General features: G+C 44.5%; 1 protein-coding gene and 1 long non-coding RNA gene across 3 annotated transcripts; both read right to left on the bottom strand.

Moving 5' to 3' along the window:
* Positions 1-1,551: 1,551 nt before the first annotated feature.
* MBLAC1 (metallo-beta-lactamase domain containing 1) lies at positions 1,552-12,893 on the bottom strand. The gene is made up of 7 exons (XM_061572021.1): positions 12,847-12,893; positions 9,388-9,534; positions 7,450-7,493; positions 6,716-6,833; positions 5,264-5,552; positions 3,403-3,555; positions 1,552-2,390 (listed from the first exon to the last, which is right to left on the bottom strand). Exons 1-7 carry the CDS (start codon positions 12,891-12,893, stop codon positions 2,271-2,273), a joined length of 918 nt encoding a protein of 305 aa, XP_061428005.1. The 3' UTR covers positions 1,552-2,270.
* A 308-nt stretch (positions 12,894-13,201) lies between these two features.
* LOC133354839 (uncharacterized) lies at positions 13,202-22,134 on the bottom strand. Of its 2 annotated transcripts, XR_009756639.1 has the most exons (4): positions 22,101-22,134; positions 21,170-21,306; positions 19,831-19,967; positions 13,202-17,730 (listed from the first exon to the last, which is right to left on the bottom strand). It is a non-coding gene; the product is annotated as an uncharacterized LOC133354839 (long non-coding RNA). The 2 variants fall into 2 exon arrangements; XR_009756638.1 differs by lacking the exon at positions 22,101-22,134 and having other exon boundaries at positions 21,170-22,065.
* Between the last annotated feature and the right edge of the window lie 1,120 nt (positions 22,135-23,254).

Genomic DNA, 23,254 nt, shown 5'->3' on the forward strand with positions numbered 1-23,254 from the left:
ATAACACTAACATGGTAACAAATGTATGTGCATAGCTTCAAAGAGTCTCCACTTGTTCGCCTTCATTGTCAACACATACCTGGAATTTTCTCCAGGTGGTTTCCAGAGCCCGGACGTACATTTATTGTGGTATTGTTGCAATTCTAGAAGTGTTAACATTTTTTGAAGCACCCTGTGTAAGAATAGGTTTTACTCTTTCTGGCAATAAAATACGTCTTTAGATGTTAAAACACCAAACAGAAACATTTTGCAAGGAATCATGCCTGCATTAACCACATATACGTGTGGTGAACATGCAAACAAAACACACACGCTCTGGTAGGATATGGATTTCTTTGAAACTCATTGGTCCACACCAGAGACAGCTTTCTTTAGAACCTAGTCTCAAATAGTGTTAGACCAGAGGACGCCTAAAGGCGAACAGCACAAAGACAATGCCACTATCAGGACATTGAGAGCTCGGGATGAGCAGCTACATCATGGGACTTCCATGATGTAGCTGCATATCCTACCAGAGCATGTTTTTTGTTGCATGTTTAACATCTTAACACGTGTTCTATTGCCAGAAAGGGTTAAACCTATTCTTATATTGTTTGTATGTTGAACTTTTTTCGCACCGTACATAGCCAACCGTGCTAATCGGAGGTGCGGGGGAAGGACAATAAACTAAATACACAAACACTGTTCCAAAGAAATGAGTTTTAAATCCGGATTTAAAAGTGCATAGCTCCAGTGACTTCCTAATATCGGAAGGGAGAGCGTTCCAGACGGTCACAGAAGCGAATCTGAAGGCGAGCGTTATTCTTCCATTATCGCGCAAGGTGGCAGCAGCAACACGCCGAGAAGCTCGATGACAGTCGACTGCTTGCCACGAGGAGAGGGCTTCCTGCAGCAGGCAGAGTTCGTGTCGTCTTGCTATTCCTCCTCAGATGACAGTGGTTGACTCTATTGTCCATAGTTTTGGTTGCATGGCCACAATCGCACGACTGTGGCTCGTCTTTTATGTATTTTTGAGTCTCCATCTGTGTACAGTATGGGCACTATGTATCTGTGGCGAGATGTTAACTACTTCGTCTGGTATGCAGGAGGTCGTGGGTTCTATCCCGACCCTGACGCCTGCATATTTTGAGTTTGCATGTTCTCCCTGTGGTCACGTGTATTTGTTTCCAGCTTTCCCCCCGATATTAATAATCAACATGCATTTAGAGTATATGGCTGCTATAAATTTCCACAAGCCACTTCGTTGAGCTATTATTTTTGTGGCCAGGTCGCTTCTGAAAGAGCTATATAGCTCAATGGGGCTTACTTGGTAAAATAAAAAGTTTAGTCGCATAGTTTAGTATCTCAATAGATCTCTTATTTGTATGTGTCCATGTTTTTCTTGTTGCCCATCCCTCCAGACAAGACGCACAGGTTATGCAAACAACATACCAGGGTGTTAGATGAGATGAGGAATGCAGATAAGAGCTACTAAGGCTGCTGTGAGATGAAAGATGAGATGTAGACTAAGGTTAAAAATAGAGATACGAAAGAAGACAAGGGACCCACAAGATACATTTATTGTTTATTACGCTGGTTTACCCAAACATGCCTGCGTCTCATAACTCATGTTCAAGTGTGTTTGCCAGTACGGGGGAGATGATTGCGATGTATATTCCAGTGGACTAATTTTCTGGTGATATTTCAAATTTAGCAAATTTGGACCATGACGCCGGCACACAATGGGCCTACTCTTGCAGCCTTTGACATATTTCACTTGTATGTACACTGTCAAAGCACAACAAATTAATAACAGTTCACGGCTCTTCTGAAGCGAAATTGTTTGACATGTCTGCCAATTAGTGAAAAATTGGGTGGCCCCGTCTGTTAGGTCTTTTCATATTACCTTAAACACACCTCTAATTAGCGGCGGTTGGCTACGCACGGTGCGAAAGAAGTTCAACACACGTACATACAAACACAACGAATACCATCTAAGCGAAATGGGCGTCATTAATTTGAATCCAGATATGATCAAGAGGCCAAGAAACCAATCGGACGAGTTCTTTGAGTGTACCAACAAAACACTGCCACACAGTAATCCACTGTAGCCTGCACTCATTCAGTGGAGGAGCTGCAAAACGACACGAACTCTCTCCTGAGGCCCTCTCGTCGTGACTAGCAAACCTCATCATTGGCATCTAGCTCGTGAACATATTGCTGCCATATGCAATAAGTGAAGATCTAGAAGAATAGCAGGGTCATGCCCCATTCACTGTATGTGTTACGTGTCAATGTGGCTTCAAGGTTAATGTTGCGGCCGTTGCTGCCGGGCTGTTCATCACTCGAAACGGGGGCCCGTGTCCCGGAATAATGACATCGGCCAATGATGCAACTTTTGACCGACTGATCTGCATATACACACACATTCACGCACAGCAAACAGGTACTTGAAGTTTGCAATATAGGATCACACCATAGCCAATTTCCCAAAATACAAAGTCTGTATACGCAGGCAATGTTGTTTAGAGTTTGGCGGTGCTGGAACAATTGGAGAAAATGGGGGAGAGACAGTAACAACTTTAATTTCAATAATAAGGTTGTTTTTACATTTTCAATGAGTTTATATTAATATTTGATTGGCAACTTTTATTGTTTGAGATAAACAATTAATATGGATAAAAATTAAAAAAATTGTCATTCCTGATCAGTTCAAATGTTAAGAGCTTGATCGACAGTGTGTATGCATTGATAGTGTGTGTACGTTTATATACATTTTTATCGGATACAAATTAGATCAGCACCATTCCGTTAGTGAGCCATTTCTGTGAATACATTTAGTAACTATCTCTGCTAAATCAGTTTCAGCTGCTATGATGACAGTCATAGCTATTCCATCTTCATAATTATTCCACATTTCATACTGTGAAGGTTAGTGGCTTTTTATTGTTGTTCTGCCTCTGTCAATGAATGAGCTCTCACACACCATCATCATCAGCAGCAGGGGTTTCAGATGTTATTCATAAGAACACTTTGACCGTGAAGCTCTAGTCAAGACAAACATTAATAGAGTACCATTAAGCACTGCTGAGTAGCTTCATGGGCAATTACGTAAATATTTTTTAGCAAATGCACTTTTGTTTAGTCTAACAGCCAATGGGATCTCTCATGGAAATGGTGCTGCAGAATGTTGATGTACAGATAGTTAATGTACAGATGTACAGATATTGTTAATGTACAGATATTGTTAATGTACAGATATTGTTAATGTACAGATATTGTTAATGTACAGATATTGTTAATGTACAGATATTGAACAAAAGTTCAAGTGCATCCTTACCCCCAATGCAAGTAGTTAGTACAGTATTATAAACATAATTATACAATTGACATGTTTTAAGTTGTATTTAATGAAAGGGTTACCTGCTGTGTGACAGGATCATGGCTGTGCTCCTTCCAGTCGTCGTCATCGTCACTCCGCTCAAACACGTCTCCGGCCACCACGACAGTGCCAACGCTTGTGTCGCGAACAACGACACTCACGTCCGAACACGTATGGCCTGGCGTGGGTATCACCTGCGTAGACGCACATTTGCATGCACGGATGAAATCTCCGCATCTAAACATAAGTTGACTATTTTTCATAGAACACAATTCGAGACTATAGCAAAGCCACAGTAGGTTCTGCCACAAAAAGTCTTGCTACCATCGTCCGTAGCCTATCACCATGCTCTTGCTGCAGCTCGTCTGATAGTTAGGAAACAGAAATATGATCCGATCACGAGTCTGATATGTGAACTGTACTGGCCACCTATTAAATACAGGATTGTGTACAAATTATGCCTACTCGTCTTCAAGAGTCTCCATCAACCTGCTACGTCCTATCTCGCCGATCAGTGCGCACCAGCTTCAACAGACCCAAATGGACTCTGGCTACGATCTGCGGCTCGCGGCGACCTGCTGCTGTTCCCACGTGTAAACCTCGTGCGCGATACGCCCAGCACAGTTTCGGATTCTTCGGCCCAAAGACCTGGAACATGCTCCCAGCTCACATGTGGGATCCATCCCTGAGTCTGAGCCAGTTCTGCAAGACTCTAAACGCTGCTGCTGTTTTTGTTTCAGAGAGCCGACTTCAATGTGCGATCAATGCTCACTCGTGATGGACTGGACTCATAAGTGTGCAATAACAAATGTTCTTACTTATTTACTTTATGATAAATCACTACTGTACATGCAATGTACCTTGCACAATGAAGCAAAGTGCCCCTATCCATTAGATGGAATTCCTACTCAATGTTGAAACATTATTTTGTCAGGATTTAGTGGAAAAATGCCTACGAGGTTAAACTATGAAACCATTTTGCACTTAACTTTGTTCCATTTTTTCTAAGCAATATCCCATGTTAAACGCTGCAGCTTAATTGCTTCTGTTGTGTAACACACTTGCACGCTTTTAACCCATTACAGCAGTGCTTCTTAACCTCTTTGGGTTGGCAGCCCAGTCAACAACACTGGCCCCTGCGCCACCCACTCGCCCGAGCCCCAAAAACACAAACAAGTTAATAAAGGCACTCGACACACAGAGAGACCACACGCCTGTAGACAATGCTGAGAGGGCAGCATTCCCTCGTTATTCACCAACTTGCTATCCGCAATTTTGGCTCTCCGTAAATCACATCTGGAACTCGGCACGACTCCATAGATGGAGAAACAAAGTGGTGAGAGAGAACGTGATGGGAGTAAGTGATGAGAAAGCTTATTTATGTACTTATGGTAATTCATTAGTATCATTATCTGCGAAATGTGCTATTCACGAGCATTTCCGGAACGTATTCCTCGCTAATAATGAGGGAATACTGCATGCAATCTGTTTCAAGTTGCAATGTAAAACATTACCAGAAGACACAGACAAGTTGAAGAGCAGTAAAAGATGACAAAGTGTACCTGTACTGCTTAATAGACCAGGTTGAATATGCGTGTTTTGCAGCAGCAACGTGGCGTTGACATTTAAAACACATTTTCAAAATGTCCCCTGCACAATATCCATGCCATAGCATGCGATTCACACCCGAGAGGCTTTTTGTGCCTGTTGGGTTGGGAACCGCTGCCTTGCAATCGCAGCCAATCAGGTAAAACGCATTTAACATATCAGTCACAGGCCCAACGAGATAAACTTTCTTTTTAAACGGGAGACGTGAAGTAAAATACACAAGAGGTAAAAAGAAAGTTTAAATAACAAATCTTTGCACAAAACACAAACAGGTTATAAAACGTACATAGGTACCTGCACATACGGATTTATCACGTACGCCTTTCCCTCGGCAAGCCCATGTGTTTCATAGAGGTCTCCCTGGGACACATCAAACCCCATGATGATCCGCGCATGAGGGAACAACCCCACGTTTCCCGCGTGGTCCGAGTGCCCGTGCGTGCACACCACCGTGTGCACCAGCCGCAGGACATCGCTCGGCGCCAAACTCTGCTGCACACAGCCCTGCACCGTCCGCTGCAAGGAGGTGATGAGTTCCTCTTTGGCCCACGGTCCTCCGGTGTCCACCAGGATGGCACAAGGTCTATTAAACATACCACAGTTACACTTACACTCCTCTGTAGTAAAACACCAAAAACTCACACGCACAGCTTGAGTGCCGCGTAGACCCGAGGAGCTCTAATGGATAGAGGCGCCCATACCAGTCAGGTACTCGGCGAGGGGCGAGACAAAAATGTGTTCCCTTCCCCAACTCGCGCTCAAACCCCATGACTGACGCAACTAAACGTTGGTCTCCAGTTCCCAGTAGCTCGGGATCAACCTGTCACGGTGTCCTCTGGGAGGGTAAAGAAGAAGGGGCTGCAAATAATCACAGGGTACAATAAAGAGGGCAGCAGGGTGGCATGGTGGTAACACTTGTACCTCACATCTAGAAGGACATGGGTTCGATTACTGACTCGGGCAAATTTCTGTGTGGAGTTTGTATGTTCTCCCCCAATTCTGCATTGGCTGCCTCTGCATGTGTGTATGTCTCTTGGTGTGGTGTTGCTCTGGTTGTCCCTCTGGGCTGCCCAAAATATCTTTCCCTGTGTCTTCTCTGTATATGTACCTCGTGTCTGTTCATGAGTCCTTGTCCTCTGTTTTCCGTTGGCATGTTCAGCCCAGATGATGAACACGAGAGATTTATCAGTCTTTTGAAATACGTAGTCAACCAGGTTAGTGTCTGTTTTGTTGGCCGACTGGTTTGCATCACATTATGTTTCTAAGGTCTGTTGAGTTTCTCGTCTCCCATCTTCTTGTTGCATTTGCTTACGTGCAGTTTGCCGTTCGCCATGTGCTATGTACGTGGTGTCGCCCTGTGTGTTCCCTCGCTAAATGTTTCACCCCATTTCCACCTGATGATGAGCGCTTGTGCTGCGTTCAAAACGTCGTGATTTATTTTATTTTACTTATTTAAATTGTATTTCTACATACGTGACTTTACCAAAAAAAGTATAATTCGTCTAGGTTCTCCAGTTTCCTATCATAGCTAGGAAAAATACAATGGTACTGGTGTTGGTCAAACAACCCAATGCAGGATCATCCCTAAAATGAGTATTTGGCTTTCCTGGGTGAATAAGTATTGTACTACATATATATTTTGGGCGATTTATCTGGATCGACCATTGCTACGTACAAAACGCGGACTCTGTCTAGCGATGGGAAACCTTTTCGAATTGGAGACAGGAAGGAGCTGAATGAACCCACCTTTCTGCTTCTCCCGGCACACTCAACAGGAGAGTCACAGTCCCATCTGCGTGAGTGTGATTGTCACTGTCCTTGTAGCAATATCCCTCCCGCAGCACATGCACAGAGTATGGAACACCTACACATACACATAACAAAACACTGCCTTGGCAACCAGCATATTGCGGTGGGTGTAAGTGGGTGTATATGTTTGGGGAGCAGTAGTGTAGCGGTTAGCGCACTGCACTACGGACCTGGTGCCCCAAGTTCAATTCCCGCTCACGGCCAACACCAATGACGATTATTTGAACCAGATTCCGCCTCAAATGAGTACCTGGAGCGGTGTGTAAACATCACCACTGGAGTGACCAAGGTGGCGGGGCGTGGTGTTGGCCACCCACCTCCTCGTGCCATGCCAGCCTTCAGAGGTGCTCGCAAACAGCACTTGTGCCTAGTCTGTTAATGCTATATGGGGATATTTGTCTTTAAGTGGGGCAGTGGTGTAGTTATTTGCCGCAGTTTTGAGGGTTAAGGAAGCCATGCATAACAGTGGAAGAGCATATAAATCCACAGACATGCGCCCAAGTTACCAACCACGATGTCACCCCAAATGTGAAATAATTAAGACTGCAAAAAAACAATACATTTCTTAGCACTTCGAATTGTTTGACACTCCTTACTAGGAGCACATTTCCTCGCAATAGGCATCTTTTTAATACCTTGTGAGTCCAGTAAAAATATATATATTTACAAACCAGGTATTGTTGAAAGGTTATCCGTTTTGCTTAGTTCTGCCATACCTGTTGAAGAAAGGGCAGTCTTATTCCAACAATAGCAATGGAAAACAAAGCAAATGCAGTCAGTATACAAGCTACACAAACAACCATGCTGATCCAGACATTGTATCCACTTCACTTTACCTGCAGCCATTTTATCCATGGAAAAATTTGCCTGAGATTCTCACTTTTGGTGTAAATTCTTCCTGTTAACCACAATATATGAAATGAAGTATTGTATTTTTTTACAATTAGCCCATGTACAAGTACTATGTTACCAGTAAGGTGGGGATTTCACACAATGCGTGCAAATCGCTCCAGCTGGCACAACATTCGTTGGTCGAGGTTTAGTGAAGTTTGTGAAGCCAACTTCCATTTCTGTGGCACTGTTTCAGCGCCTCCATCATTTTAAGAACTCATGTCTTGAAAACGTATTTTTGTGTTTAGTTTGCTGTCCCCCCGCACCTCCAAATTAGCACGATGGGAAAGGCGTTCAACATACATACAACATCAAATTGCACAGGATTAGCCTTTTCTGGGCAACCCGCCATCTTCCCATCAACTTTCATTGTCAATTCATATTTTTTCCTGCCTCAGTAGCTCTTCCGCTATATTTTTTTCACCTGATGACGATTGCTTGTGTTGCGATCGAAACGTCGTGATATTTTTTTTTATTTTTCTATCTACGTGGCTTTTCATTGTCAATCTTTCTCTCCAGGTCACGCGACCTCAACCTCGTTTACCACCTTGCTTGACCCTGCCGCTGGAACCCAGAGGAATCCAGAGTGTGACTTGATTCGACTGGGGGGGGCTTGAGGCGTTCACCGTCGAGCGTCAACCTTCACCAGTGCCGCAGTCTCTCTGCTGGGAATTGCAAATTACAAATCGAGTACTGTAGTGTACTTTGCCTGGACCTATAGTCCGCAAAGTGTTGGAGTTTAGCAAAAAATACTGCGACGATACATATTGAGACCAGAAATTTCATATTCTTGGTTCTGTCGGTAAAGTCACGTAGAAGGGAAGAAATAAAAAGAAAAAAGAACATTCTCACGACGTTTTTATTATTTTATTATTTCCCTTCTACGTGACTTTATCGAAAGAACCAAGAATATGAATCCCTGCAGTCACGAAAGCTTTAAATCGAAACAGAAATTTAATGTCAAGTATTTATTGAGTTTAAAGAAAGTGAGTCATTTTGTTAAGTTCATGGTCAACAGGCAAAGCCTTGGACTGGACTGCTCGTGGTGTCTGGTTGCTGGCTGGGACGAATTTGTCTGCAATGTTCGGTTGCTCTGGAGAAACTAACCCATAAACTGTTTTAATTTTACCAGATAAGGCCCACTGAACTATACAGTATAGCTCTTTTTCAGAAGCGACCTGGCCACAAATGATAGCAGTCAAATACTCTGAGCGTGTTGTTTCTAGATGTGTAGGGAAAAAACCGGAGGAACCGGAGAAAAATCCACGCGACCACGGGGAGAGACACACTTCTAATACACAGCAGGCGTCGGGGTAGAACCCACGACCTGCTGTATACCAGACGAGGTAGTTAACATCTCCTAGCCGCCGCGATGCTCCGGCGGCTTTGACTTGTGTTATCAATCATCCCTGGACTCTCGTGGCGGACACTTCCCACCGACTCTCACAGTCATCAGACTCCTTGAGTAAAACTTCCACGGTTTACTCGGCAAAGTGTCTTGGCCAGAGTCGGGGTTGCCAGGATATTCCTTGTCCGGCCTGGCCATGTGGTTGGTAGCGCAACCTTCTTTATTGCATCCGCCTAATGATCCACAACTCGGGCAGGACGGAAGGGTATTGGTGAACACATACACACACACAAGGGTTGAATACACACACACACACAAGGGTTGAACACACACACACACACAAGGGTTGAACACACACACGGGGTCTTATCCTCCACGTGGAGGCCCGGACTGCCCGGCCCCGGGACGTGAATGGATGTCGCCCACGGCGGCAAGATGCGACTCCAACTGGATGCGCTGCGCGGTGCCCCGAACGAGGCGGGTGGCGTGGCGGCTCTTTAAATGTGGAGGGACGTTTCTGTTTTACCGAATTCCAATACAAAAATGTCTCTTCTTGTTATTTTGGTTTCCAACCCCTGTCACAGTCGATCCATATCAACAGCCAAACTAAGGAAGGTGTCAAGGGACTCCTCTGGTTGTCGCCTGATGAGGCTGGTCGTAATTACCGGCGAAACGTCGAATTGTAAATGTTGTGGGGTTTACTCTCCAACACACCGGTTAGTGCTGAACTAGTCATGCATTGCCATGTTTTGTTTACGTGATAAACCTTACGAATTGGCTGTATCGGGTGGTGGCGGGTTTAATGACACGATCTGACGTGTAAAATACCCTCTATTATGAATCCTGTAGTCTCATTTACATTTGGGGAACTTACTTTAAGCAAAACATTCCAATGGTTTAGAAGACAGTGGAACAAGTCAACACAGACGCAACACCCCCAACTGACAATCCTTGACGAGAGCTTGAGGGACAGAAGGGCAAGCGAGTTCAAGACCTTCTGCAAAGTTCAAGTCCATGCCTCATCCTCCACCAGGAATCCTTGCAAGTGATCAGAGGCATGTTCAGCAGCGGCGTAGTAACGACATATCAGCTCAGCTGGTGCGGCAATCCGTAATGTGGGGCCCCAATAATTGATTTGTATCGCAGGATCGCACCTAGAGGCTATTATATATCGCGACTCCTCTTGTCCAATCACGTCATAACGCTCATGGTCTCGAATATTTAATGCTGTAGGGGCACTCCGTGTTCGCAAAACGCAGCCACTACAGCTCCGTAGTACCTCTTTGCAAAATTACGCTTCTGCTAAATCTTGACTTAAAGCTTTCGTGACTGCATGAATTCATATTCTTGGGTCTTTCGGTAAAGTCACGTAGATAGGTTCAAAGAAAATAAAAATTAAAAACTACGACGTTTCGATCGCAACACAAGCAATCATCATCAGGAGAAACGTCAAAGTTTTTTGCTATTTTTGTTATTTTCTTTGAACCTATCTACGTGACTTTATCGAAAGATAAAAAATGAAATAAAAATAAATAAAAATAAAGATAAAATAATAAACTGACAACGTTTTGGAGGCAACACAAGTCTCCGCCATCAGGTGGGGCCGTCACAGCCAGATTTGCTGCATCAAGTGAGGCAGGGATTCCAAGATGCAAGCTCTTAAATACAAGTTAAGGGGGAGGAGAGGGGGGGGGAGCTTATCAGAATGTGGTAGCCAATGAATTATGTCTGTGTTTGTATATCTGAATGGCTTCGTGTACAAACCTTTGAGAGCACCTTCCGAGACCAAGGTGCTCTGCAAACCCTCTGGCTACCATCAAAGGTTTGTACACGAAGTCATTCAGATATACAAACACAGACATAATTTCAACCGTGATGATGGGTACAAACTTAGTAATCATTGGAAAGATGTTATTAACCATGCAAAAAAGATTTAACTACTCATTTTTGGACCATCTTATCTGACAGGCACTAGCCAACACTGGTATAAACATGGGCATTTTTGTTCTCTTCTATCATGTGCACCAACAGGTGCTTGTGCACAGGCATATCCACGTACACATGCACCCCGTGCTCTCTTTTAGCCCCCCCCCCCCTTCCAATACGTTATCATGTGCACCAACAGGGACTTGCGCACAAACACGTCGACGCCTACGAGCACCTCGTGCTCTCTTTTAGCCCCGCCCCCTCCCGATACGTTCCATTCATTGGCTACCACATTCTGATAAGCTCTCCCCCCTCTCCTCCCCCTTAACTTGTATTTAAGAGTTTGCATCTTGGAATCCCTGCCTCACTTGATGCAGCAAATCTGGCTGTGACGGTCCCACCTGATGACAGAGACTTGTGTTGCCTCCGAAACGTCGTGATTTTATTATTTTATTTTTATTTCATTTTTTGCCGACGTGACTTTACCGAAAGAACTAAGAGTATGAATCCTTGCAGTCACGAAAGCTTCAAATCTAGAATTTATCGAAAGACCCAATAATATACGTTACCACTCTAAATTAAAATAAAACGTGGAACGTAAATGAAAGCATCGTAACAAAAGTTAATTTAAACCGTGTTTTTAAATTCGTGTTGTTGTTTTACACTTGAAAATGTATCTCAGGGTGGTTGTCAAGGGGCACCCCAACTCGTAGCTCTGACCACCAGGGGGAGCCAAGGCACCCCCTGCCCCCACTGTCGTTCCCCTGATTTTCAGCAAATGTTTCTGTCTAAATAACCGAGTTGTGCCTCAGAACGCACGCACGCAGCCTCGGGGAGAGTGATCGTGTAGCGCACACCAGTTGACTTCAGTGTTCCGTCACCTGGCATGCGGTATGTGGTGCCACGACCGCGGAGAAACTCCGCAAGCGCCGCGATTGTCCACTACCCCCCACCCTGAGCACACGCAGCACACACGCAGCACTGTCACCCACGTAGTAGTGTCCTGGCGGGGGATTGCCTGGCACATCCGGTTTTAATCCAAAGGGCCCCTAGAGGGAAAGTCCCATGGTTTCCCGGTGCCAGGAGATTGGCCGACCCTCGCAGGACAGGTTACATTGCGATGCCCTAAAATTGTTTTGAAATTGTATGGGCGCAAAAAGAAAAGGTTCCCTGGGCCAACCACAATGAGTTACTCGCTGCACTCGGGGGGAGGATGGAGGGCAGAACATTGAGCAAGAAGGGCGCAAGCACCCTTCCAGACAATGGACAACGAGGGACAATGGGTGGCCGCCGCCACGCAGCACTCGAGGGAGGACACGGTAACAGGGGGGGGCGGTAACCGCAGGTAAGCGCACGATGGGTCGCGCGGAACAATGGCACCCCGGGTATTTGAAGTTAAGGGAATTAAAAGAGTAGCCCGGGATGATTTTTGGTCTTTTGTCTTCAACCTCCGGTATGCCGCATTAGTGCGAGTGACGGTGTGCCCAGGGGAGCGAGTGCAAGGCTGCAGCGTCGGTGTGGTGTTGGCAATTGGAGTGTGTGTGTGAGACGCGCGTCGTACGACCGTGCTGCACGAATATTAGGGCGGGGGAGGGGGGAGTTGCGTGTTCGCGCAACAACAACAAAAGCATTCACGGCGAGGCGCGCGTGCACGCAGCTGCCTTTGTATTCGTGGTGGTGTCCGTGGGGGGCGTGTGCGGAGTAACCCCGTGCGGCAGTGAGCCAGCCACTTCGCCATGTCCCTCAGAGGAGGCGCTAACGCGGGGGTGCCGATCACCCGGTCGGCGGAGGCCCGGCAGGGGCTGAACGGTGTGGTGGAGGAAGAAGTAGAGGAGGAAGTGGAGGGGGCAAACGTTGTGCTCCACCTGCCCGGCGAGGGCGGTGGGATGGAAGTGGGCCCCACAGGTACAAGCCCACGGCTGTTGGGCGAATCAGCGTTTTGTCCACCATGACTCCTCGATCGTGATCATTGTAATTGAGGTTCATATGGTTCGTGCAGCATTGACAAATGGTTAAGGTCATAAGATATAATCTATGTTGAAAAATAAGAATTATCAGTGACAATGAGAGTCGCAATACTGCAGTGCTACAAAACTAACGATATGGATGTGAAATCTGTGAGTATGGGTCTGTATGTCAATCTATTGGTCATTTGAGTCTCTGGTTCTCTGTGTCAGTCTATGGGTTTCTATATTATTCTATGGGTCTCTATGAAGCTGGACAATTGTAAAGACACAACACAGCAGATATTATTGGGTCTTTTAGTAAAGTCACGTAGATAGGTTCAAAAAAATAACAAAAAACTACGACGTTTTGATCATCAGGAGAAAAAAGATAACTACAAAGCAGAATTTTTGCAACAGAAATATGTTTTTAAGAAGGATGTTAAACATGCCACTGACAAACGAGATGAGTAACTCGTATTACGGATAGCAGTCGAGTACACAACAATGCAATTAATGAGAATACAGTAATTAGACTATTATTAGAGGAAGGCAAATGTACACATCTTGGACATGTAATGAGAATACAAGTGGCTGAATATATATGTGGTTTTAACTGGGGAAATTAGAGGCACTACAAGAGGTCGGGGAAGACAGCAAATTCATTTACATGAGCAATTTGCTAAATGTTATGCAACTGCGAGTATATAATGCAAAGTCCCATAATAATATAATATTATGGACAGAGCGAAATGGATTGAAGGCCATGGTTATATATCGACGTCTTTCCGGAAGGACATGGCTCACGATAGATGACTTCGATGAGCTATCATTATTATTATTTCGCAAGGACCACCTCAAGGATCGATGTGCGCGTGCCTCATCACTCCACAGCCGAGTGTTAGCAATTCCAGTGTGTACCGTAGAGTTCACGGTGGTTCAGATGTCTTGTGACCACCCCCCGCCCCAATTTATTGAACCCTGACATTTGTTTTCCTTTGCAAATAAATTTCTGGTTTAAATACACCTTACTTAAAAACACATTAAGTTTTAGAGAATGTAATGTGGGTAACAAGACAGCTGGACCACTGTGCATGTTTAGAGAAGTTCAAGTTCATTTATTAGGTATTTTAGGCCACTAAATTGCAGTGGCAGCTAGGGGTGTACAACTATGCTTGTCTTCAATAAAGAGAAGCATAGTGCACACGGGCAGAGTTTTGAACAGGGTTTATTGAAGACACCACGACGCACCCTTGGGCAGTGGTTCCCAACCTTTCCGAGTCTGCGCGCCCCTTTTCAACCTCCGAACATTTCGCTGACCACCATACCCACAATTCATTTGAAATTGTTCATTTCCTTGGCAAGGATGTCATTTTTATTATGACCCGCCCCACACTGGTGGACATCTGTGAAAAAGAGCTTCATATCTCATCGGATTCCTCCTCCAGTGTAAATGTAAGATTCCGATTATTTTTCTTCTCCGCTGACCCCATGTAGTAGGTAGCCTCGCGGGGCACCAGAGGTCTGCGGGCCACAGGTTGAGAACCGCTGCCCTCGGGAGATGTTCATGATTGCCACGTGACTCAATACTCTTCAAAACTGCCCCGTCGAACAACAGCCAATTAGCGATCTTAAGGAGCCTCATCACTTCCTGACACATGCTTTGAGTTCAAAAGGTAATATTCCGAGTACAAATAATGATTGCAATCTCAATGTAAATCTCTGTTGGAAAGCATTCAATTTACCTTAAAAAATGCGTTCAAAACCCTGTCGTAAAAATATACCTTAGTAGATTTATGTACACTCCACATACAATTCAAGGGCAAGGTCAATCATTTACAGGAACGCATTCTCTCTTTTAATGGACGATTAATGCCTCCTGAATTTTCACTCATTTATCAGAATCCCAGAACAAACTTATTACTTGTTAAATTAAGTTTAGCCCACTTTATGTTGCAGCAAATGTTGGCCTATTCAACTCATGTAAAGCCTTACAGCTTTTTCAAGCATTGCATTTGTTAAAAGTTAAATGGCAAAAATAAAATGTAGTTTTTTAAAAATTTATATTTATGCAATTGCATCACACAACGCTGTGCAATCCGCAAACACCGAGGTGCGTATATATAAATGTGTTCGTAGCCAATTGACGATGAGTATTTCTTCATGCCGGAGGAAACCAGAGCACCCGGAGAAAACCCACAAAATCCCATACAGATGTGACAGATGGAGATTATTCTACACTTCCTGGGAAGGGAGTTTCACAACATTTGTGTGAGCCACTAACCCTTGCCGTGCTGGATTACAGGAATGCACGGCCACTGCCCGGCTCATTAGACGACAGTCATTGAATAGCCCAACAAAACGAACTGACTAAATTATCCAAGTTCAAAACCTTATATTACAGTGAAGGAAAAAAGTATTTGATCCCCTGCTGATTTTGTACGTTTGCCCACTGACAAAGAAATTATCAGTCGATAATTTTAATGGTAGGTTTATTTGAACAGTGAGAGACAGAATAACAACAAAATCCAGAAAAACGCATGTCAAAAATGTTATAAATTGATTTGCATTTTAATGAGAAATAAGTATTTGACCCCTCTGCAAAACATGACTTAGTACTTGCAATCACAGAGGTCAGACGTTTCTTGTAGTTGGCCACCAGGTTAGCACACATCTCAGGAGGGATTTTGTCCCACTCCTCTTTGTAAAACTTCTCCAAGTCATTAAGGTATTGAGGCTGACGTTTGGCAACTCGAATCTTCAGCTCCCTCCACAGATGTTCTATGGGATTAAGGTCTGGAGACTGGCTAGGCCACTCCAGGACCTTAATGTGCTTCTTCTTGAGCCACTCCTTTGTTGCCTTGGCCGTGTGTTTTGGGTCATTGTCATGCTGGAATACCCATCCACGACCCATTTTCAATGCCCTGGCTGAGGGAAGGAGGTTCTCACCCAAGATTTGACGGTACATGGCTCCGTCCATCGTCCCTTTGATGCGGTGAAGTTGTCCTGTCCCCTTATCAGAAAAACACCCCCAAAGTATAATGTTTCCACCTCTATGTTTGGCGGTGGGGATGGTGTTCTTGGGGTCATAGGCAGCATTCCTTCACCAAGAAAACAGTTGTTACCAACTGTTTTCTTGGTGACTATGGTCCCAGCTGCCTTGAGATCATTGACAATATCCTCCCGTGTAGTTCTGGGCTGATTCCTCACCGTTCTCATGATCATTGCAACTCCACGAGGTGAGATCTTGCATGGAGCCCCAGGCTGAGGGAGATTGACAGTTATTTTGTGTATCTTGCATTTGCGAATAATCGCACCAACTGTTGTCACCTTCTCACCAAGCTGCTTGGCGATGGTCTTGTAGCCCATTCCAGCCTTGTGTAGGTCTACAATCTTGTCCCTGACATATTTGGAGAGCTCTTTGGTCTTGGCCATGGTGGAGAGTTTGGAATCTGATTGATTGATTGCTTATGTGAACAGGTGTCTTTTATACAGTAACAAGCTGAGATTAGGAGCACTCCCTTTAAGAGTGTGCTCCTAATCTCAGCTCGTTACCTGTATTAAAGACACCTGGGAGCCAGAAATCTTTCTGATTGAGAGGGGGTCAAATATTTATTTCCCTCATTAAAATGCAAATCAATTTATAACATTTTTGACATGCGTTTTTTCTGGATTTGTTGTTGTTGTTATTCTGTCTCTCACTGTTCAAATAAACCTACCATTAAAAATATAGACTGATCATTTCTTTGTCAGTGGGCAAACATACAAAATCAGCAGGGGATCAAATACTTTTTTCCCTCACTGTATGTACCGTGGTGATAAACCATTCTGAAAGTACTGTATTTTGGTTGAATTTGCATTACACCTTGTAAACTTCCCACTTTTAACTCTCACTAATGCAGTACTGATGTAATTGTTTTCTGTTTTCCAATCTGTACATTGCTGCAATTTTCATGGGAACCACAATATATACAGCTTCCTCACTCCTGCCCCCACTGAGCCCTTGGCATTCCTGAATGTGATGTGGCTCACTGATGACCACTTATCAAGGCCACTGCTGAGTGTCTCTCAAGCTGCAAACGAATACAGTACTTAATAACTTGAAGTCCTGTCACCCAAAAGATTGTGCACAGATAAATCTTGCACCTATGGCTTTAACCCTCACTGATGCAGTGTTAATACATTCCATCAGCTGCAATGCATTGGTTATTGTTCTCATTCCCAACTGTCCCAGTACAATCCATGATTTTAGCTTGCACATTGATGACTTAAAATTAATTGTAGGTACATTTTTATTCATTTTAGAAAACATGATTAATAAGTTATTAAGGCAAATGCCAATAACAACCCCCCCCCCCCCCCATAAATTATAATTTGATCTGAAAAGTGATTTATTAAAAAGACCTTTCCAAGCCGCTCTCATGTAAATAATTGGGAGCACAAAAACATGGCGACTACAGCTGCACAATGCGCAGAGACTTTCCTGCCAGGTAAAGCGCGGGATGCAGCGGCTTCCTGAACGGCTCTTCGAACGTGTACAGCAGGGCCATCGTGTCGGCGTTGTAGAAGGCCAGCACACCCGCCTCAAAGTTTACGTACACCCCGACCGCGTGCAAGGGCTCGGGAAACGCCAGCGGTGTTTTGACGTCGTCATGGTACACTAAATACTGTGCAGACCAGCACCACAATCCCCAGGAGATTCTGTTGCGCCCGAGCACACAGGCGGTGTCGGTTCCCTTGCGTTTGATGGCGCTGTAGGTCGCTCCCACGGCCCAATTGCAGCCGTCTCGGACATCCACTTCCCAGTAATGACAACCTGCGGCAAAGCTCTCGGAGCAAATGACCTTGAAAAAGAAACAATGGTGGAGAAACACGAGTTAATTAAACGTGTTCTTAAAAACATTTACAAATGCTGACTCGTACAAATATCACGAACTAAGAACGTGCTGCGGAATTGCGCGATGAGTAATGGTGGATCAAGTACTTTTTTGTTGCGATTTGGCTATTCATAAATTGCTAAACAAATGTTATATGGAATCGGCCATCATTTCACCAAGCAAGCCATAAAATCAGACAGCTTTTTATTTTTTTGTAATTTACTCGTTTTGTTCTGGATATCTCCTAACTTCACCACACGCCTCTCCTACTTCACCACACGCCTTGTAGGACTGAGTTTTTGAGCTGCAGTGAACCAATGATTATGCCGATTAGATGTACTAATATGGCTGTTGTTCACAATTTCACCCAGTAAAATAACTCATCATCAGTCGCTCGCCCCTGGCCGGAACGTAGCAGTCCCCACTACCACACTGCCACACTGCCACGTGACCCCATGACCCTGAGCTCACCGCCACGCCTCGCACAGTCCAAGACCGAGGTGTTATAATAATACTACTTTCATTTAAGATAGCATCATTCATGCTTATAGCATCACATGACGCTGTACACTACCGTACCGTATGTGGATATACAGCAGTGGCGGCTCGTCAATAGAGGGCGCAGGGGCGCCGCCCCCATCAATATTCAAGAAATATACATATACAAAATTTATATAAAAATTCATAAATAAAATATTTTTTTCATACGATGTGCCGGCTGGTAGTAAGAAAAGCATCAGCATTTAATAAAAACTGGCTTTAATCGGTCAACTATTTTCTATGTTTTTCAATGTGTTTCATGCGGGGCGCCGGACAAATGGATGTCTATGTGAGACTTTACATTTTCGGACAGCATGTGACCTGAAGCTGGTCTCTAATTGGTTTCTTAAAGATTCTCCTCGGGGCGCAAGTCGTTGCGTCCCTGGCCAATCAGAATTGGATACATGTTATTTTATCCAATCTGATTGGTTCTCGTCACCTGTCATTCAAATTTACGCTCTGGGCCACTACTGCGAGTGCGCAGGCGACAACACTTTGACATCTTCTTGGTTCTTTCGGTAAAGTCACGTAGAAGGGAAGTAATAAAATAATAAAAATAAAACATAATAAAATTATTCTCACGACGTTTCGGCCACAACGCAAGCAGCCGTCCTCAGGTGAAAACCAGGTCCGTCGAGGCGACAGAGTCTGAATGAAACAGCACACGAGCTTTCATTCAGACTCTGTCGCCTCGACGGACCTGGTTTTCACCTGAGGACGGCTGCTTGCGTTGTGGCCGAAACGTCGTGAGAATAATTTTATTATGTTTTATTTTTATTATTTTATTACTTCCCTTCTACGTGACTTTACCGAAAGAACCAAGAAGATGAATCCCTGCAGTCACGAAAGCTTTAAATCAAAATTTAACCACTTTGACACTTGCTAGGCTGATCAAATTTTTTGTGTAAACAATGGCAGCAGTTCATCCAAATTCTGTAATTTATTTACAAAAAAACCCTTTCACAAGGCTTTCGCTGGAAGAAATAAAAAAGATAAAGGATCTCGGACCGGACCAACCCGATTTACAAATCCAGCAGCAGGCCAGTGACAGAGGACGAAGCTACACACGAAGCTTCACCCGCGCTTGTTATGAGAAACGGAGGTGGCTGGCTGGATGTGATGTTAGCAATTCTCTTTTTTGTTTTCCCTGTCTTTTATTTCAAAGTGTCGGCACTGAAGTTTTGTGGACAACGACGGGGGTAAGAGACCTCAAACATCTCTCTGACAAATGCAAACGTCATGAAAGTAGCCGCAGCCATATTGATAATAGCATGAAACTAACGTTTTTATGTTCAAGTAGGAAACATGCTTTTTGGTACTTCTTTTGGTCTGAAATGTAAATAAAGATCATCAAAATTTATATTCAAGTAGTCAAAATGGTTTTTGGTACTGCTTTATATTTATTTGCCCCCCTCAATAAAATAAAAAAATGCGCCCCCCCAAAAATAAATATCACCAGCCGCCACTGATATACAGCACAGTGGTGTTCAACTGTAAGACTCGCGGCAATAAGATTGAGTTACCGACCTGCAGCGTTGAGTCGAACCGGTCTGGGTGGTTCGGATATCCTTGGTCCTGGCTGCACCACGTGACTGTATGCAAATCCATGGACAACTTCAATTTTGGATGTGCCGAGTTTGGGTTCAGGGTGGGTGTTTTTCCATCTGTTAAAAGCAAACCATAAGTATATGAATTGTGAAACATTTAAAGAAACTGTACCAAAACATATATTTTAAATGGTGTATTTTTAAACAGGTGAACATCCATCGAGGTACGCATCATCTTTTTTAAAACACAGATCTGTGTGATTGTAAAGGGTATGTAACCTGATAGGCAAATGAGCAAAACCCAAATGTCAACAAAGCATGCAAAACACTAACGCAATCACACATCCTTGACAATGTCGCAATGAAGCAACATGTGCTTTATTACACGTGAACATCTATAAACATCTACTAATGCTATGTTACAACTAGAATGCGTTAACGTAGTATTTTTTAAGCGTCAATACAAATTAACCATGTACACCGCAGACATTCTTCCTATCTTACTACCGGCTAGATTTATGACGAGTCTGACTATAACCACATATCCAAGATGCCCTACAGAAATTGGGGCCACGTGCAGGAAGAGAGAAGGCTTGGGAGAGAGGAACGGAGAGAGAGATAGGAAGACTTATTTCGAGGTCTCTATCACGAGGGTAAGGGGGGACGAGAGGAGGCTACAGGGCAGAGGGGGGGGGGGAAATAGACGACGGGACTTGAACAGGGAGGCAGGCTGCGCGATCCTGCATTGAGCCAGCGTATGATGGCAGTACAGCAAGTGGAATAATTTACATCTGTATCTATCTGTATGGGGATTGAGTGTCGCAACCTTCGTCGCCTCCTCTCATCGCGCGTGTGGGTTTTTTCTGGGTACTATACTTTCCTCCTACTTATATGGACGCCCACACAGCTTCATAATGGGCGCAGACACTTTACGAGCAAAAAGCACTTTGTGTGGTTTTTTTTACGCTATTTTATGGATGCATCATAAAGGGTTCATAAAACGGGGCAGCACAACCAAGTCCCGTGACAGGTAACAAAGGACAAATGCACGACCCAGATGTTTCTGGAGGATTACGCTGCACTCGGGGTCACGCAGGGCCATTTGCTTTAAGGCCAGGCCTGCATAGGACATTTACAAAAATCGGTGGTTTGAATGTCACCTCTTTGTTAATGAATGGAAATCAACTGTACATAAATTCCCGTTGTGGACATCAGTTCCCTTTGCAGACATCACTGATATGATTGCTTGTGTGAATAGTTTTAACACTGCCACAACAAGATAGTGTTTTAATGCAGGAAAAGGCATCTGTACAACTTACACGACAAGTAAGACCAGTTGGATTCAAACGTGGCCAGTCGCTTGTCCACACGTTTCAGAACAGACTCCATTTTCCGAGGATCCAGCTCACAGCGAACTTGGTTATCCACTTGGTCCACTCCTGCCAGAGATTCCATTCTTCAAAAAACACCGTCATCGTCACCATTATCATCCAAAATCAACAGCATCACCGTCGCCGCCACCACCACCATGTGGCTATAATAATCATCATTCCCGTCATCATCAAGAGGTGTATCATCAAGGTGTATCTTTATCAAGCGGTGTATCATTGCACCTCTGATTAGCACGGTTGGCGAAGTACAGTGCAAAAGAGGTTCAACATAGATACATACTGTCTAACTTTTATCCATGATCAAAAAAAAATAATTCAGTGACACCAACAAACTATAACGCTATTAAATAACACAAACACATTATGGTGTTGCATGTGATGTTTTTTTTCCATTATGAAGCAAAATCTGTCGGCAAGTAAAAATAATCACAAATTGAACGGTGAGATTTGACACCACTTGCAGCGTTTGTGACTCGAGAATGTTCATCAGCCGCATCTATCATGGCTACGCTGGGACTTCAGGCTCTACATTGGACATCCACGGATGAGCAGCTATGCACGGAGCGAATGAGAATGTTGGTGATGTTATTAGAGGGTTGCTCCAGATGTCTAATGACCCCCTCCCCCAATTATTTGACCCGTAACATTTCTTTACTTATTCATTTCTGTTTTCACACCCATTGGTATACAAACACTTATATTACGTTTTAGATAATTAAATGGGGGTCGCAAGACATCTGGACTACCCTGTACAATGTCAAATAATAACTATAATCTTGGTTCATTCGGTAAAGTCACGTACGTAGAAAATAAAATTATAATATTCAAATACAATAAAAAAATAAAAGCAAAAACCTACGACGTTTTGATCGCAACACAAGTGGTCTTCATCGGGCGGAGAGAAAAGAGGGCAAGCCTCCAAATGCAACCGCTTATAAGGGTTTACAAAATGAGTAGACGGGGGACGAGAGTTGGGGGGAGGAGAGCTGATGCAGCGTAAACAGCATGGGCGGGACAGCAGTCAGACAATGGGGTAGGAAGGCGGTGGAAATAGGGGAGAGAGGGGGGGGGGGTAAGGGGAGAGAGTGGGGGTAGAGGAGACAATGGGGGAGTTGGGAGGAGGATTGTGCGTACACAGCATGGGCGGGGAGACAATGGGGGGAAAGGGGTAGAGATAAGGGGGAGGGAGGGGGGGAGATGGGGGGGCATTGCACCTCGCTACACACATCCACACTGTTGACTGGTAACCGACGGTTACCAGTCAGCAGTGTAGCGAGGTGAAATGCCCCCCCCCATCTCTACCCTCTTCCTCCACCCATTGTCTAACACACTTGGAGTGCGCCCTCGCCTTCAACTCCACCTCTATCTCTACCCCCCTCTCTCCCCCTATATCCACCCCCTTCCTACCCCCCCCATTGTCTGACTGGCTGCCCCGCCCATGCTGCTTACGCTGCATCAGCTCTCCTTCCCCCAACTCTCGTTCCCCGCCCACTCACTTTGGAAACCCTTATAAGCAGTTGCATTTGGGGGCTTTTGCGCTCTTTCTCTCCGCCTGATGAAGACCGCTTGTGTTGCGATCGAAACGTCGTGGGTTTTTTGCTTTTATTTTAAATTAAATTTTAATTATATTTTATGATTTAAGTTTTATTTTCTATATACGTGACTTTACCGAAAGAACCAAGAATATGAATTCCTGCAGTCACGAACGTTTTAAGTACAAATTAAAATAATATCTGTCCGGTAATGTGTTTGTAACATGTACATAATGATTGTGGTGGTAATGTGGGGAGCGGTCGTGTCGCAGTTTGCATACTGCTCTACAAACCCGGCGAACCGAGTTCGATTCCCGCTCACGGCCAACACCAGTGACTATTATCTGAATCGGTCCTGGGCCTCCCCTAGGTCGACTCAGCCTCAAATTAATACCTGCTATGGTATGTAAAAACATCGCCGCTGGGGAGACAAAGACGGTCGGACGTGGTGTTGGCTACCCACACCCTCATGTGCTGTTCT

The sequence above is a fragment of the Lethenteron reissneri genome, chromosome 49, assembly GCF_015708825.2.
Source record: "Lethenteron reissneri isolate LAM-NWPU_2019-01 chromosome 49, ASM1570882v1, whole genome shotgun sequence".
Taxonomy (NCBI): Eukaryota; Metazoa; Chordata; class Hyperoartia; order Petromyzontiformes; family Petromyzontidae; genus Lethenteron; species Lethenteron reissneri.